Source organism: Cebidichthys violaceus, unplaced genomic scaffold (genome assembly GCF_023349555.1).
Source record: "Cebidichthys violaceus isolate CVI_PGR_0920_01 unplaced genomic scaffold, fCebVio1.0.p SCAF_16, whole genome shotgun sequence".
Classification (NCBI taxonomy): Eukaryota; Metazoa; Chordata; class Actinopteri; order Perciformes; family Stichaeidae; genus Cebidichthys; species Cebidichthys violaceus.
In genome coordinates, this window is record NW_027176329.1 from 5,404,725 (window position 1) to 5,422,998 (window position 18,274).

The window sequence follows — 18,274 nt, forward strand, 5'->3', positions numbered from 1 at the left end:
GCAGACGCTTTTATCCAAAGCGACTTACAATAAGTGCATTAACATTGGTAATCAAAAGAACTAGCTCACAGAGAGTTGTCTACTCTTATTAAAGCTGTGATATGAAAGTGTGAGCTGTAGTTATAATACGTGAGACAGCTTGGGACATGACATATTGATCTATATTAAATTTGATAATGTCACGTCAGTGTGTTTATTCTACCGAAACAAGTCCGACCCGTTTAAAAAAAAAAAGACAGACAGCGTCTCCTCGGTCTACGCGCGTATCCCGTATTTGTAGACAAATGAAGAGAGGATGAAAAGAAGGAAGACAGAAAGAGAGAACGATCTCAATCCCGTCCTGCGTGCCCGACAAAGTCGCAGACATGCCCACATAGAAGCCCCATTGGCCGCCGCAGCCTCGCTCTCCCAACAGCTGTTCTGTGTTTTCCCACACTGCGATTGGTCGCGGCGCGCCGCCGATCAAATTTACTTTGACGTAAGGCTCCGCCCCTGCTCCCCTTACGGGTTATCCTATTGGCTACTGTAAGCGTTCGTGCCCCGCGATTGGCTGCGCGGGCTGGTTGTCAAGGCTTCGGGGCTTCATTCACCATTTTGCGACTGTAGTGTAGAATGTACAGGGCAGTAGTTTTTTCCTCCTTTTAAGTTGCTTTGCCGGAGAAACATGAAGCGCCGCTAATTGGCAGCTGCGGACGACCGGCCGACCTGCCCTATTTTACCCGGCGGACTCACCAGAGAACCACACTGGGGTGCTACATTAGCTCTGGTGAGTATAAGCTGCCCACAAATCTGTCTCCTGCAGCACTGCAGTGGGGCTTGTTGTGCTTTCACCGAGCCGCTACCGCTGTTCTTGTTTACCGTGGCCATAATCAGTATTAGCAGTTGAGCTGATCACCATATTTTTTCCCCGATATGTGGGTAAAGCCCACGGAGAGGAGTGGAGGGCGGATTGTGTGTCTTCTGCGAAAAAAAAAAAAAGGGAGCGGTGCCGATAGACATAGTGAGCTTGAAACTTTTCCACTAGAAATAAATTCAACGCCATAACTGCCGTCGGACTTCCTAGAAACAACTGTTATTCCTCCTGCGTTGTATCGAAACCTCGAAAAGTCCCTTGTCATTCCCTCCTCCTCTGTCTGTGTTACATATTTTCTTCCTCTTTTTTCCACGATTCAACGTGGCTGTTTGAATTAACGTGTTTTTGAAGCGGCTCGAGGGCCTTCTCCTTTGGACTAGTTCACACATTGACACTTTCCCCTTCTTTGTATCTCGGTCGCAATAACGCAAATAACGACGAGGGTCACCACAAAGTTATCCGGCTAGTTTTAGCTACCTTTTCAGACGACTGTCACTTTCGGATGGGCCAAAACGGCCGACTTGTGTCCGCTGTTTTTGTCGTTGTGTTGTGACCGTGGAGCGGATCGACAAAGTTAACGCGTTCATCTGTTTGGGACCTTTCACGCTGTCACGCAACAGCGGGCCGTATTACACGGTATTAAGTGGTTAATATGCCCGTTAAACCGGTTATTTCCCGGTGACAGTGAGTTGAGGATTTCCAAGCGGCCTTGTGTCTGTCTGTGTGTGTGTGAGAGTGTGTGCGAGAGTGTGTGTGTGTAGTTGAGGCCTGGTCGCTGCACGCCACGGCCTGCTGTGTTGTGGAGTAAAAGCTGGTAGTACTCGCGGTACTACGAGGGCTTGACACATACACGGTACTATCCAGATAAAGCAGAGGTGACGACATCACCTCCTGTAGTTTTATAACTTGTGTGGAGAAGTTAGAAGCTGCTCTGGTGAATACATTTATACTGGCCTCTCCTTAATAAAGCACCATAGTGATCCTGTTATACACTTTTAAAGAGGGGCTCTGCAATTTACAAAACTTTTGAATATGCAGTTTTGCGTGGGGTCAGAAATGTAGCATTAAAAAAACGTATTTAGCATCTCCACAGGAGGTTAAACCATACCTAAAGGACCGACAGGTCTAGCAAATTTTAGATAGTGAATTATAGTGAATGTACGGCAAGGTTGGCAAAAACAATGTGTGGAGGCCATATGCAGTTTGATAGCATAAAGATGATCAAGTTAACTCACTTTATACCAAATATTATAATCTGTTGCATTTTGCCTCAGCTATTATTAGTTTGTCGTAGCCCAGTTGCGGTTTTAAAGGCGGCAGTTCATTTTGTCACCACGCATGTCTCGCGTCAGCTCGATGTTAAACATTTATTTGTGTATAAGAGAAGGTAAACACCGTTTCTGCTAATAAAATATGGCCAAACTCGCCAATCTCCAGGTCGTGTATACCTGATGAGCAGATAGCGCTCCGCTTTGATCGCTGCACATGAAACATAGGAGGCCTACTATAGCTCCCATATGGGCTTCCTTGCTCCGTGTTGCACGGCGGGGCGAGTGAGTTGCGTCAGTTTGTCTTTAAGCTGTTATCACCAGGCCCATGATTCTGACACCAGCTGTTGTACACGGCACACTACTGAGTAAACACACGTAGCATACCTCTATTGTGACCAAGTAAGGCCGGCTGCCAAATTATTTTATGGTGGCTGCTCTACGGCTGTCTGTCCTAAATAGGGATTTGCATAGAGCACAGTGACGGCTCTTAGCTCTCTGGCTCTCTGTGTGCACTCTCAACTATCATCACATAGATGTTTGCTGTGTGTGTGTGGCCTTGAGACAGGCGGCACTTATCTCTGAAAATGGATTTCTCTCTAGCTGATATGATGTGGCAGATATTAAGAGGACCTGAATGAATGCGCAGACAAGGAGGCAAGCAGACAGGGAGGCAACAGAAGGGAAAAGAGACGGAGGGGGAAGAGACTGGTTGGAGGATGGATGGAGAGACGGGGGCAGACAGGCAGACATGGAAGTTAACAGACAGTCAAACAATCACTGACAAGTAGACATAGCGGTGGATAATAGACATCAATCCAGAACATTTTCAGTCAATATCGGAGTGAGAATTTTTCAGAGAAGCTCACAGAGCAGTTGAGGGGTGTTTTGATTGTCACTCTTTTACGCTTGTTGTTAACGTCTTTCTGGCACTCGCAGCTCTGTGGAGACTCTTGTGTTGGAAGAAACGAGGCAGAGCACACAGCACCTAGTACCCGAGGCAAGTCCCACGCGTATCAGCCACACGGAAAACAAACCAGTTAAATGACAACAGTCTCCCGTTCAACAAGTCGGCAAAATCAATCTGTTTTACTTTCTAAACGGGGGCAGAGCTGTGAATGAGTTCGCTGTGGAATGGGAGGTATTCTGAATGACTCTGGCGTGGCTAGCAGCGATGCTGAACGACTCTGGTGCGGAATGACAATTAATCGTAACAACTCTGCTTTTTCTGGGTGACTGCAGCACAAAGTGAGGGTAGAGACGTAAGTGGAGGAGAGGAGAGAAAAGGAGAGATGAAGAGGTAGGAATCAATATCGGAGAGAGAAGGCAGTCAGGGGATAAGAATGGAAGTGTAATAGTAGCAAAGAGAGAGAAGGAGGAATAAAGTAACGGGAAGTTAGGTAATGGTCTTCCACAGGAAATGGAGTTTGTAGGGGCGGATTGACTCTGCTTTGAAATACATAGATAAAGGTCGCCAGAGAGAGAGAGAGAGAGAGAGAGAGAGAGAGAGAGAGAGAGAGAGAGAGAGAGAGAGAGAGAGAAAGAAAAGAAGGGTTTCAATATGCAAGCGAAGAAGGAATTCCCCCGCCTCTACTGCCCCGGCCAAGAAGTAGTGTGTGTGTGTGAGCGAGTGTGTGTGCATGCAGAAAGGCTTGTCTGGGCAAATTGCAAAGTGCTCCTCACTATTTCCATACTGTGTTGTGAGCCTACTTTGTGTTTACCCTACAATATGGCCTCCTGTTTTCAATATGTACCTGGTATGGATGCAGGCCTTGTGTAATGTGAGTAGAACCTGTTATGTAATGAATTAATGTGTAATGAATTTGTAGATGAGTCATTTTCATTACTACTCTAGTACGATGGTGCATCTTTTAGCGCAGAATACATTTTTTTTAATTAATGTTCATATTTAACTGGTTAGTACTCTATTGTTTGATTTTGATCAAATCAGTCACTTTTGCACTCAAAGCCATGCAGTTGGTAGCTATCTGTCGTGCTGAATGGGCTTTTTGAATTTATGAACGTGTTTGCCACATGAGTAACTCACGCTCCCTGTTCCCTTTCTTTTAGAGTCTCTGGAATAAGGTGGGCAAGTGCCGAAGTCGCGCAACAAAGACAAGACAGGATGAGAGAGAGAGGCCCCGGCAGAGGAGAAAAAATAGAGATAATATAAAAGGAGGGGGAAGAAGGAAAAAAAAGCAAGGCAAAACAAGAGAGGAACGCCAAAGAGATTCTCTGGGATAAATAAATAAAAAGACTTGTTTAGAGAAAAGGCAAGCTAGATGAAAAGATGAAGCCGATAAAAAAGCAGGGCCGGCGCTCTCCTCCCTCCACCCGGGCCAAAGGGGGGAAGCGTCGCGGTGCGGGGGATGCCCCCGAAGGAGGGGAGAAGAGAGACTCAGATGAGAACAGAGACAGAAGCAGATCCCCACAAAACCGAACACCATCCTCCTCATTTTCCAGAGAAGCGCTGTCAGAAACGACAGGATCACTTGTGATGGATTCTGGGAAATTTTTGACATCCTCGGATGATAGACCAGGGAGGTCAGCTGTGAGCGGCAGCAGCCACAGTGACAGTGGTGGTAGTAGTTGTAGTAACAGTAGTACACCCAGCGCCAACAACAGCCCAAACCCCGCCTCCAGCCGAAAAACGGCCACCTTCAAGGCCCGCGTTCCCAAGAAGAAGTACACCTCTGAACACTGCTTGTCTGCTCTTGGTAACCATAGCAACCCTTCCTCCAGCACGCCCCCGCCCCTTCCTCTTAGTGGTGGGGTTATTAACCACGGGTCAACAGGTTCAGGAAAAGACATCTGTGTCTCTCACCCTGATGGAAACAGTCAGAGCAGGAGCCTGATTGACAACTTTCACAGCAGGACCACTGGCAGGGAGGGGCCTCAGGACGGCTCCCCAGGACCCCCTACGCTGACGCTGGCAGGGGACAGGGAAAGGCCCGGAGGGGTTGAAGGTGCGGAGAGAACGTCGCCCGTCCTCCTACCCCGTTGCTCCTCTACAGACACCGCCAGCGAGCACTCGGCTGACCTGGAGGTAGTCGGCGACACACACGCCCTCACACAGATGTCTACACACACACTACCCAGTCTCCCTGATGCACTGTCTGATGCCCTCGCCAAAGGAATGAAGAATCAGCGTGTCCTCGCTCGACAGCTCAGGGGAAGAAGTGACGAGGAGGGAGAAGGCGAATGCAGGGACGAGGGGGGTATTTCAGACTTGGTGTTTCGGGCTGGAGTGGTACGTAAGGTCAGCGGTGAATATGGAAGCCTGGAGGTGCAACTGAATGGTGAGAAGACGCTGTGCCGTTATCCGTATCAACATGACGGCCCCCCAGGGGTGGTGGACATTATCCTAGATGCCCCACCGCCTGGTGTCCATCCAATAGCTATTGGCACCCGTGTTTGCATACCATTTGGAAATGAGGAGGGCAGCGAGGGTCAGTGGCAGTGGTACCGAGAAGGTGTGGTGACCCAGGTGGACACACACCCTGCAGTGGCCAACCGCTACCGAGTCCTGCTGTCTGAGGAAAGACCTGATTCCGTGGACGAGGAAGAGGATGGCAGAGGGACAGCTGTCGGGACCCAGGCAGTGTGGGTCTCCCGACAAACACTCCGGCTTCTGGTGCCACCTTGGGACCTGGATCTGCCATCTGGAGAGGGACGGGATGGCGAGGAGGGGGTCAGAGACAAGGAAATGGAACGGGAGGAAAGGGAGGAGATAGATGTGGAGCAGGAGGTGTGTCGTTTGAGCCGGGGGATGACACCCGGCGTGGGGTCAGTGTTGGGGAGGGGAATACCATACCCAGGTATGGTCCCGGTGTCCTCCACATCAGGCCACAGCATTACCTCCCCAGTCACCCCAGCCTCAGTCCTCAGCCTGGCTCCAGGCCGAGAGTGGGAAATTGAGAAAGACTTAGAAAGGGAGAGGGACCTCCAGAGATTACAGGAAAGAGAGAGGGAAAGAGAGCGAGAAAGGGAGAACAATGCGAAGCAGCAACAGCACCAACAACAGCAGCAACACCACCCATACATGCCACTTACCCCCGAAGAAGACATGGAAGTGTCTCACTTTAACATGCTTCCAATGGGGGCGATCATACCTGGGGCCAAACCAATGGCACTTCCCCAGCACCGCCACATCATCTCTAAGCCCCCGCCTGGCTACCTCAATCCCCACCTTTCTGTGGTGCGGGGCATCGGGGTCCCCCCTACCCACCTGGCCTTGAACCCCCACCCACCTCCTTCACCTGTCCTATTAGGCCTTGACCCAGCAACTGCAGCAGCTGTCATTACCACCCCTCAGCTTCCCCCTCTCCCTCCCATCTCCTCTTCCTCCGCATCCTCCTCCAGAGTAGAGAAGGCCCAAGGAGGATGTTCTTCCAGTGGAGGAGCTGGTGGTGGCGGTGGATCTGGATCAGGTTCAACCTCCTCCTCCTCCTCACGTTCCCGCACCCCACTGACAGCTGCCCAGCAAAAGTACAAGAAGGGCGATGTGGTGTGCACGCCAACAGGCATCCGTAAGAAGTTCAATGGGAAGCAGTGGAGGAGGTTGTGCTCCAGGGAAGGCTGCTCAAAAGAGTCCCAGCGCCGAGGATACTGCTCCAGACACCTCTCAATGAGGACCAAGGAGATGGAAGCCAGTGGAGGTAGCCGGGAACGGGGTGGAGCCAGCAGCACAGGGACCCTGACGCCGTCTGACCTCCGAATGAGCGGTGGAAGAGCTAGCTCAGAGTTTGACTGGGATGAGACATCGCGCGAAAGCAGCGAGGCCAGCAGCCGTGGAGGAGACTCCCGCCCTCGCCTGGTCCTTCCCTCTCTGCTCCCCCAGGACCTCTCTCGTTTTGACTTTGATGAGTGTGAGGCAGCGACCATGCTGGTCTCCCTGGGGGGCTCCCGCTCAGGCACACCCTCATACTCGCCTATCTCCAATCAGTCGCCCTTCTCACCCACCCCATCACCCTCACCCTCTCCGCTCTTTGGCTTTCGCCCTGCCAATTTCAGCCCCATCACTGCTCCTGCCTCACTTACTCCGCGCCGCCATCGCCAGCTTAGCGGCACTAAGATGGGTACACCAGGTGTTGACCGAGAGCGCCACCTGTCGGGGATTGTGCCCACTTTTCAGACCAATCTCACTTTCACAGTCCCCATGAGCCCTAGCAAAAGGAAGCTTGACACCCACCCGCCCCCTCCGCTGCCTGTAATCCAGGACTACCAGACCAAACCTGAGCAACAACAGCTGGTGGGCATGATGGGAGACCCAACCATGAACCACAACCCTGCCGCCTTCAGAGTCCTCTCCCCCCAGAGTCAGCCCACAACCCCCTCCTCACTTTCTTTCCCCCGGCCTCGTAGCGCCACAAGCAGGCCACCATCCTCCGCTGCCTCCACGCCTCCGCCCATGCTGGTCTCTCCCACCCCTCCCTCCCCGCTGCCCCTGGAACCATCCCCACGCCGCATTGTGCCGCTCCGTGATTCCCCAGTCATTGTCCGCAACCCAGATGTCCCCCTGGCTAAATTCTCTGATGGCCCGTTGGGGAGGAGAGAGAGGAGTAGGTCCAGAGAGCACAGCCAGCCCCAACACCCAGCTCTCCCAGGCCTCCAGGTCCCCGTTCCCATCAACGGGGCCACCACCAACGGTGCAGTTCTCCTGCGCAACCCTACATCCACTCTGGTCCTGGTCACCTCCAGCTCGGTAAGCTAGTCATTTTGTTCTGTTTTTGTGTAATATGATCACATGCAGCATAGGCATTGGCCATGTGGATAAAGTCTTATAGCAATACCATATCATGATATAAAAATATAATTATATATACATATATAATAATATAAGAAATGGTAGAGCAAAATTGTATCTTTTTTTGATCATATGTTGTCATATCAACCAACCTTAGTACAAGTGGGTAGTTTTTTTGTGAGCCTGAAGCCCTAAAAAATTTAAAACATTTATTTATTCAATAGTATTACGTATTTTGGGTGATGAGAAGGTAAAAATACTTTAAATTCCTAAAATGCTTTTTGTGGAGTAAGTTGCTGTTGGTAACAGGTGGCACCTTACATGGTAGCCCCTACCATCGGTGGGTGAATGACGGCATGTAGTGTAAAGCGCTGCGAGTGGTCGGCAGACTAGAAAGGCGTTATACAAGTACAAGTCCATTTACTATCGAAGCCCATTTGGTCAAATTATGCTGATCTTACAAAAGTGTCTATTTACACTGATTCAGAATGTAGTTTTGACATCTTATCCTGGACGATGTATAATCTCTATAACATGGGTCACTATTAGGCGGAACATGGCGTTCTCCTAAAACAGAAACGTGGTCAGCGAGACCAGAGCCTTTAACTTTGTGGACAGACTCTTAAATGTTAATTCTTCCCACGGGCAATTTAAAATAAAAAAAAATAAAAAATCATATGCTCAGAGACCGTGGCGATTATTAAAAGCGGTAATGTGAAGCGCCACTACAAGACAAAGAACAACTCTTTTGAGCAAACGTACCCACTCACATCCGAAATGAAGACACAGAAAATAAACCTAAGAACCCAAAATGATCAGAATGCTAACACATGAATTCACTGTCCAACAACGACGTAAACGGAGAGGAATAGAGCTGAAACAAGTGGTTTCAGTAACCACAGATAAAGTCCCTACACACAAATTTCTCTTAATAGAAGATGAGAAGAATATAATATCGTGGCTTTTTTGGGTGACATCACTTCACACCTGAAACTCTCTCTAACTGGACCTCGTTGAATTTTAATTGAATCCCCCTGCTCAATAATCTTGTCAGTGACTGAGAAACTCCACCTTGAAAGTGAATTGAAACGTCTCCTCTTTGATGTCTCCTCCCAGTCCTTGACTCCAGCCACAGGGGGCCACGCTGCCCTGTCCAGCCCCTCCGCGATGCCCACTTTATCGGGCTCCATCCTGTCCTCCTCTGGCTCTGGAGGCAGGGAGAGGGAGAGGAAACCCGAGGGACACCAGGACACCTCCGGCGGGGGGCTGCCACAGCCGGTAGCCTGTCACCCCACGCCGACCGCCCTGCTGCCGCTCATACTGCCAGCTGAGTCGCCTCACCCTGCTCCACGCAAGCAAATCATCATGGGACGGCCGGGGACTGGTGAGTAAGGATGGGGGGAGGGAGGGAGGGATCATCACGGCACTGTGGCTTCGACCTTTGTTCCCGTCAGATACAAAGTCTGCTGAGACACACTCAGTCTGTACTCTATAGTAGGAAGGGATGTGCATGCTGAAGCTTGTGTACTCCAGCCCAGGTATTCTTGCTTTCATTATCTCTCGAGAGTTACAGGAGTGTCATCAAGAGTGTTATGGCTGTGACTCATATACACTTTACTATGGTTTGCTAGCACTGAAGGAGGAAACCATATTCAAAGGATGTTTGATTTGCATTTTCAGGACATGTTGACCTTTTTTGGGAGAGTTTTTATCGACTTACTACTTCATGTTTATTAGGCACGTACTGTATGTGGCAAATACTCTATTTTCACAAAGATTTGTTTTATTTTAAGTTATAATATACCATGATTGACAAAGCAAGAGGGTCAGAAATGTGGCGCTTTGGTTTGCTGTCGTTTTCTAAGAAATACTCCTTCAACAATTGCTTTATCAATGGCTCCCTTATAATCAGCCACAGTGGACACAAGGACATTTAGCATACCGGTGACAAAAAAAAGAAAAGAAAAGCCACAGGTAAATGACCCAAGCTTCTGACCCAAGCTTCAGTCCTGCATGTAGATGTTGTTTAGTATGTTTAGTTTAATAAGTATGTTTATTTTCCTCATTATATTCTTACATCCAACCATCAGATAACTCTTTAAAATACTAGGTGTACTGTGAATATCAGAAGTTGTAGAGTGTTGTTTAAGGGAGGATGAAACCGGGCTGAAGTTACCCTTTTGTGTACCCTCTTTCAGAGTATGTATTTGGGCAACAATCTGTGTGAATATTTTTTCTCAGCTCTGTGTGCACTCTGCTGGATATAAGAAAATTGGCCACTGAGCAATAGAGGTGTTTGGGTTAATCATATACTGTGTGCTTGTTTCCATGCCAACCTTGCAATATTACAGCCCAAAACTCGGAAATGTTACTAATATAGGAACGGGGAAGATGGTTTCCAATTGAAATGCAGGATTTCTCATTTTGTGTCAGTTTAGCGCAACACTTTCTCAGTCTGAAATTGGGAAAGTGGAATAAATGTACAGGAGTTCATGTTAGTGCAGAGAGATGTTGTCAATACTTTTTTATTTTCAGTTTCACAGTTCATACTGGCATTTGACAAAACAAGAGGTTGTATTTATAAGTCATGTAGGCATTTTTCAGTGAATATATTCATCCAGGACAAATTGCATGGTTACTTGGATATGGTAATATGGCATAAGGTTTGACTTTTCCTGGTTTTAAAGGCTGCATTACTGCAAAGTTTTCTGAACTTACCAGACTGATCTAGCTATTCCATCATTTGCCTTTACCTGCTTAGTCGTTTTATCCACATTACTGATGACTATTTGTCAAAAAATCTCTTTTGTCATCTATATATCCTACTCGAGGTATTTGGTTAAAAGATATTGTGATATTTGATCTTCTCCCTTAAAACAAATGTCAAAAGTAGCAGATTTAATGCATAAGGATCTTTAAATTATTCAGCATTTCTTGACCCTTTTCTGATTGAACTGTGATTTCCTGACTCGACTCGGGCGGTAAAGGTGACTTCAGAGTGAAACCTTTTTTCCTCTGAGGCGTGACGATCAGAAAAGGTTTTGATATATCAGCCGCGCAGGCAACCACCCAGACCCGCGGCTGAGTGTGTGTGTGTCATTCGTGACTCAGTGTGTGTGTAGTGTTAGAGTTATTGAGTGTGCGTGTGCAGGGGGTGTCACCCTTTTCATATCCGTGTTTGTGAGAGAGAGAGAGAGAGAGAGAGAGAGAGAGAGAGAGATAGAAGGGGTGTTTCACTGAAACTTTTAAGAGGGCGAGAATATTGACATGTCTAGACATGCAAGACTGAGAGCAGGAGTGCAGAGAGCAACAAGGACATTCACACTCCTCCTCTACCACACACACACGCCCGCCCGCCCACCCACTCCCACTCACACACACCCACACACACACACACACACACACACACGCACGCACAAATATCGCTGTTCCAGACAATCAACAACCTCAGACAGGGCATCAAGGGCAGGTCCGCCGTGATGTGAATGTGTTTCACCACTCGCGGCAGAAAAAAAAGGAGTAATCATATTTGCCGGCGCGTTGTCATGGATACACGGTTTCCACCGGTAGAATTAACGCAGTAAAGCGTCGAAGCTCGAGCTGATTACCGGAGCGTGCTTTTTATTCCTCCCTCACATCCCTCGCACTGCTGCTAACGGCCACCTGCCTCTCGGTAGCGTTACGTTTCCTCCGCCATACATTTTTTAAAACACCCCGAGCCTCAGCGAAGCCCAGAAACAAACGCAGGCAGAAGGCAGTGGAGGCCCCCGCGGCTGAGATCCCTCTAAATATAGTCCGGCTCAAGTGCAGCTGCATTAGCATCACAAGTTTCATTACTGCTCTCTATGAGTACGTCTGCAGCCTTCAGTGAAGAAGAGATAAGTGCTCGGCTGAGGTCCCATCTCGCTGCACGGCTCAGGAACTGCGTTATTGCTTTTTGCACACACGGGAGAAGTTATTTGGGAAACTCTCCAAGTGGTGGTAATGTTTGTAGTCACATGACAGGTGGATATCTACAGTGGAGTCGCATCATTTTCCCACCTTAAAGCATGAAGACGGCTCGTTCACGCCTTCAGCAGACGGCTAACTGTGCAGTGCGTCTGTCTGTCTCTGATGCTTTTCACAACTCACCACCGTCGGTGCTTCTCTGGAGTATTCACGGCTCGCCTCTTCCGGGTGTCAGCAGGTCCTTTTAGAAGTTTTCAGGATCTCAAGTCAGATTTGTTCAGCACCTTAATACAAAAGGCCATGCATTCTGTATTTTTCTCACTGTCATCAAATCTCAACAAATGTCCATCTCTCTTTACTTCCACACCCTGTGGCACTCAGCCCTTATAGTTTAAAAAAACCCCATTGTCGCCAATATATAGTTTTACTTTTATAAAAGGTTCAGCAATTTCCTTCAGCAGCTGGGCACTGTATTCTTCAGCCAATGTTTCTCAGACAAGAGTTGCATTTGTTTAGGGACTATTTTCAACGGTGGATTAATACACATTTGGTGTTCTGGTGGGTAATTACAGCAGTAGTGTGGTATATGTCAGATTCGTTTTAGCTACAGTGCTCACTGTTCATTACAAGAATGTCAAATGTCACTGAGTCCAACGCTGTTGCCTCGGTGATATGTTTTTTTTTATAGTTTTTGACAACAATGGTTCTCTATGGAGCACAGAGGGCTTTGGCAAAAACAGAAAATACTTGTCTGAGTACAGTTCATTGTGAGTTTTGGTATTTTTGTGGCGTTTTTTGACAATGAGAAAGATATACTATTTAAAAGTGCAGAAATGTTAGTGACTACAGATTTATTCTCATTGATTTGGGTTTGATTTCCACCCTTACACAGTGATATTTGGTGCAGGCAGAGTTGGAAAGTGAGGCAGGCCAAATAAAAACCACAGCTGTGGGTGGAGGAGTGTTGATTTTTCACTTCCACTGTTACATTAACACGCAGCAGGTTTACTACAGTCTTCTTGACCCTGTAAACATTTCCTGTTGTCATTCAAATTAGTCACAGAGCTGTCATTTTCCACAGTCAGTTGGAAACGGTTTGTTTCTGCCTGTGTAGTTTCTTTATTTTTGTTATTAATTCAATCTTGAATCCAATTCAGGAAAGTGCGGATTTGTCTGAAAAAAAGTCTTAAACTTAGCTTTAACCTTCCAATAACCTGCTATTGTATACTAAGTGACCAAACAAAAGTTTTACATCAGTTTTTGTCTCTGATAGTCGGACCTACCCTCCTGATAACATTTAGGTGTCATGAGAATGGAGACAATCCTTTTAAGCACAGCAATCTTACTGATCATAGTATTAGGATCATATTCACTCTTGTATTCTGTTCAGTTTTCAATGTACATGCACAGAAAAAGACATATGACTTAAAGCAGGAAACAACAAAACTGAAAGAGCTCAGCATAAACATTTGATTTGCACAGATATAAATATATATATATAAAATAAAAAGATCTCTTTATATATATATATATATATATATATTCTGTGCAATATAAATGTTTGAATAAGACTCACTTCCTCAGCTGAAGTTCCCCATGCAAACAGCAGCATAAATGAAGTATTATTGCAAAGTTCAGAGCACTGGACAGTGATAACAGTCAGACACCAGAATCTGCAAAACAGAACTTCTTGAACAGCAGGTCCGGGGTCTGTTTACATTTTCTTAATTGTCTAGTTCAGCAGTATCTGGACCTCCATTTTAGATGAGCCATAAGCCGGCGAACGGTTAGCTATAAATAGACCATTTTAATACTTTATTATAAAATTATTAATGGAAACGAAAACTGGACATTGCAGTGCTGCAGCAGAGTTCAAAGCCAGTTTATTTCCAACAGGCTAGACCTGTATGTGGAATACTGCAGTCAGGGGAGGCTGAAATCTTTATTATGCAATACTTTATAAATATAATTTATATATATATAGATAAATGCAAAGACACTTAGAATGAACGGCTGCATTTATTCCCAAAGTGGAAATATCCAAACATGCAGTAATGGTGACAGTAATAGTTGTGATTTTAGAAGTAGTAGTAGTGTTAGTGGTTGTAGTATTAGTATTGGCAGTAGAAGTAATGGTAGAAATACAGTAATAGTGGTGGTAGTATTAGCAGAAATAAAGCTTTCAGTGGTATCGTGATGATGTGAACATATTGTGTTATCTGTGTTGTCATAATTAATCATTCTATGGAAATATTCACTATAAACTAACAAAATAAGAGGGTTTTTGTTTTACACATTGGTGCTGTCTTGTGAAATTCCATGAATCTTGAAAATGTGCGTATAAAAATGGCCTGTTCTCTACTTTGTGACAATGTTTTTAGTTTGTTTTCTTCAAAAGATTTATGTAGCTTAAGAAGTAGAAGTATTTTCCTTTTAGGCTAACGTTTAAGGTAATGTTTAGGTGCAGTGATGCTTTGCGCTAAATGCTAAGATTATCATGCTAACATGCACGCAACGTCAACGCTAACCTTTTGATGTTTACCCTTGGCCTCCGTCTGCCGCTGGCCACCAGCCCGCTGTTCCGCTCATTTTCTTGGTGTTTGTATGAAAACATGGTGGAAATGGCAAGCTAACATAGCTAGCTAGCCTGCCGCTTAATGGGAAAAATTAAGCAACATCATGCTTTATCTACACACCCTTATCTCAGCGTAGGAAAGAACATTGCTATCGCCAGATAATCAGTTGTTATGAGTGATAGCTTAACTTTAAGTCTACAGACAGGAGAGAACAGGCTTGAGCTGTGCTGTGATTGTAATGCTACACTGTGTTTACAGACAGTAAAAACGATGGATGGCGGCCTGGAGGGGGTCTGATGTAACATTCTTTTATTTCATGATGTAGGTTAGTCCCACACGGTTGTCCGTATTTTAAAATTGGCCTTACAGATTAGGGCTGATTTCAAACAGTAGATGGCATTTTGCACCATTTCCAACCATGAAATGCCAATTTATTATATATTTGGTAAAAAAGCTGTCAATACAGTGCAGTCATTTCATTTAGTTTATAGATTAAAAAACTTGTTTGAGACTGGTTACGTTTAGAAAAAGATCATGGTTTGGGTTCAAACAAGTACATTGCAGTACGCCTGCAGATAGTCCTTTCTCACCCACAGAGAAAAATCACCAAATTTGGAGAAACATGGTTTTCATTTTATTTTAAGTGGTTCTCAGTTTAACATCTGTTGACGTATTTTACATGTGGTTGAGAATGCATTTTACGATATATATATATCTGTATTAAGAAAACACTTTTATCAATATTGTAATATATTATTGTTGTAACCAAACGGCCCAGCTCTAAAACAGTAGTTATAGAGATTTATGTAATAAATTCAACTTGTGCTCTGTAGTCTTTCTTGACTTGAAATGGTTCAGAGTCTGAAGCTTGGCAGCAGTCTAGACAGCGACTGGTCTGGAGTCTGGAGTCTCTGTGGATGAAATAACAGGTTCCCTCATCACATCACACCACATGACCCCTCAACTCTCATTATCCTGAGGGATGTTCTCTGTGTGAGTGTGTGTGTTGGAAGGGGGGGGGGCAGAGTAGGTGGCTGAACACACAACTCCATTCATGGTCTTCAGTTTCTATCAAAGTGTAGTTTTTAGTTGAGCTTTAGCTCGTCACCGGCTGGCGATCGTGGAGGATTTCACATGCTGCCAGAGGGCAAAGCGCTACCTTCTGTCTGCAGTCCATGATACCGAGATGGATAAACATGATGACATTTCACTTTTTTCTCTCTCTCTCTTTCTCTCCCTCTCTCTCTCTCTCTCTCTCTCTCTCTCTCTCTCTCTCTCTCTCTCTCTCTCACTCTCCCCCTTTGCGTTCCCACAGTTTGGACCAACGTGGAGCCTCGGTCGGTGCCAGTGTTCCCTTGGCATTCGCTCGTCCCTTTCCTGGAGCCCAGCCAATCAGGAGCGGCTGCCCAGCCTGCCGATGGCCAACAGCTTGTCAATCAGAGCAAAGGTAGCCAATGACCCCACTCCTTTTTTTCTGTGAAACACCACTGCTTGTACCCACATGTATACGACTACATCTTACAAACAAGTATTTCCCTCAGTATAAATAGTGTTTGGTCGGACGTACCAGCAGCCAAGGCAGTGTTTCCCAAAACAGTCGCGACTGAATTGCAAAACAGCACAGTTGGTGCTCACACCAATATAGTTCCAGTAACATTGTTGATAACACTATTTATTGTCTGGATTGCTAAAATGTAGTCCGAGACTAATTGTGAGTGGTGGGGACGGTCAGTAATCCTCCACAGAGCTTCAATAAAGACCTTATTTTAGGTCTTTAAGTTTCTCAGAGACCAAGGTCACATCATCAATCTAAAAACACAAATATATTCAGTTTGTTAACATATTTGACAAAGAAAAGCAGCAAACCGGAACATTTCAGAGACCGGAACCAGCCAGTTTTCTTCATTTTGTTCTGTAAAATGACTTAAAATTGATGGGGATTAATTTTCTGTCAATTGACTGATCAGCTTACTCTTTGGGAAATTATAATACTTCATGGCATCCTTTTCGTGTCTGTGTCCATTATCAACCTCAGACAGTTTGCCTTTTTAGGATGCATGAGCATAAAAAAATAACTTTATTTTGAGGGGGATTTGTTTAAAACAAATAAGCACACTGTATACTGTCTTCTATGAATTTTTTCATCTAATTGCTACAAATATTCTCGGACAAGTTATAATGGCCTCAAAAGTGGAGGCCAGTCCAAACATAGTAAAAGTAAGCAATCTCGCTAATGGGCTACAGTAAACTTTGTCAGCAAGACACCTGCAGTATAAAAACAAACACTGATTATAACATAGATGTAGTCAGAGCTTCTCACACCTCCCACAGCCGGAATAAAACTGCCCATCAACGAGCTGCATGTAGGGCAGCCCTGCGTTTCCACTCATAGCTCTGTGAATTCTTACCTCCATGAAGCTTTTTCACTAACTAACTTTTAAATGGCTTTTATTATTCAGAGCCTCGTTGCGGTGTGGCCCTGGTGAGCGACGGACGGACCGGTCCTCCAGACATAGAGAGGGGATCGATGTCGTGCCCTCCCCCGACCAATGACAATCCTCCTACAGACAGGGGCGGGGCTGACAGCGAGACAGAGAGCGATACAGACGACCCGTAAGTACAAAGGGGCCGATTTCATCCACCTGCCTGGTATTAATCGTGGTGCTTGCTGTTCTGCATTGTGATATGCTTTCTGCTTCTTCTTTTTTTTGGCCACATAAAAGTACATTTTTCTAATTAACATGGCAGAATACAACAGTTGTGCTCAGCAGTGTCCAGCAATGGCCTACGGATGGCAAATGGAATCAAGAGAAGAGGGAGAAGAAGCACAAGAAACAAAAGACTGAATTGAAATTCAGTTGTAGAGTAGCGCTGTGGCACATTGACCACATTGTGAAATGAGGCCAGTCCTCCAGTCAGACACAGGAAACTGCCAGACAACCGTTGATCCAGTTTAGGTCTTGTTGACATGCAAGTGTGGTGATTTAAATCTGCCTATTATTCACGTATAAACTCAGTGACTTATCGAAGTGGAATATCAGTTTATTTTGTAGCATAGTTATTGGTTCATTATCATGATATTTACAGATGTATTCTTGTGTAAATTATGATCTCTACTTTAACTACTGCTACTGTTAATGTTCATTTCCAAAATTATTATATGTATGTATCCATTTTGAAAAACAACAAACTCTGTAGCTAAATTTACATTACAATTTACTTCAAAGTTACTGTGAGGAACTTTAACTGGTCATGGAAGAGTTTTAATTTAATACTGATGCCTCTATATGACCTACATAGTAAACAAGACCATCAGCGAGATGATTGGTTGATTCTATACAGTTATTCTTAATGCTTGTCAACGGTGCCACCGGGTCCAATCTTTACGAAATCAGGAGCAGCGCTTGGCCTTGCTGCTCTGCCAACACCACGCTGCTGGAGGCCCAGGCTGTGATGCTTGGCCCGCTGGAGGGAAGAGAGGCACGGGAGAACCAGAACCAGGACTGCACGGGGCCGACTGTCATACACCTTCGGCAGTAAATAGAGAGGTTTTCTGAGGGGAATCTGGGTCTCGAAAAACAATGCCGCTTTTATCCACCAAAATCAACACAAAATGAAAGTTCCTCGTAGCAGCTTTAAATATGGAGAGAGAAAAAAAGAAACCTTCTGACCTTTAAAAAGTTTTGGTGTTACATTTAAATGTTATCAACTCATTTTAAGCAAACACTGAATACATTGTGTTTCCTTTCCGAGACTCTGTGCATGACTCACAAGAGACACATAGTAACTGTAGATTAAATTAGACGCAGTATGACCGCATCGAAGACTTTAAAACTCTCAATGCCGCTACGCTCAGAACAGGTGGACCAAATTCACCTCTGAC

The 18,274-nt window shown here is 45.6% G+C and overlaps 1 protein-coding gene across 2 annotated transcripts in view; it reads left to right on the forward strand.

The window, feature by feature from the left end:
- Nucleotides 1–599: 599 nt before the first annotated feature.
- cica (capicua transcriptional repressor a) overlaps nucleotides 600–18,274 on the forward strand; it is a 34,493-nt gene continuing 16,818 nt past the window's right edge. For both annotated transcript variants that reach the window (XM_068710855.1, XM_068710856.1), the window contains exons 1-5: nucleotides 600–766; nucleotides 4,192–7,825; nucleotides 8,984–9,251; nucleotides 15,707–15,838; nucleotides 16,851–17,004. In XM_068710855.1, the coding sequence (XP_068566956.1) occupies nucleotides 4,412–7,825; nucleotides 8,984–9,251; nucleotides 15,707–15,838; nucleotides 16,851–17,004 (3,968 nt within the window). In that variant the 5' untranslated portion in view covers nucleotides 600–766; nucleotides 4,192–4,411. The remainder of the gene's footprint in view (nucleotides 767–4,191; nucleotides 7,826–8,983; nucleotides 9,252–15,706; nucleotides 15,839–16,850; nucleotides 17,005–18,274) is intronic.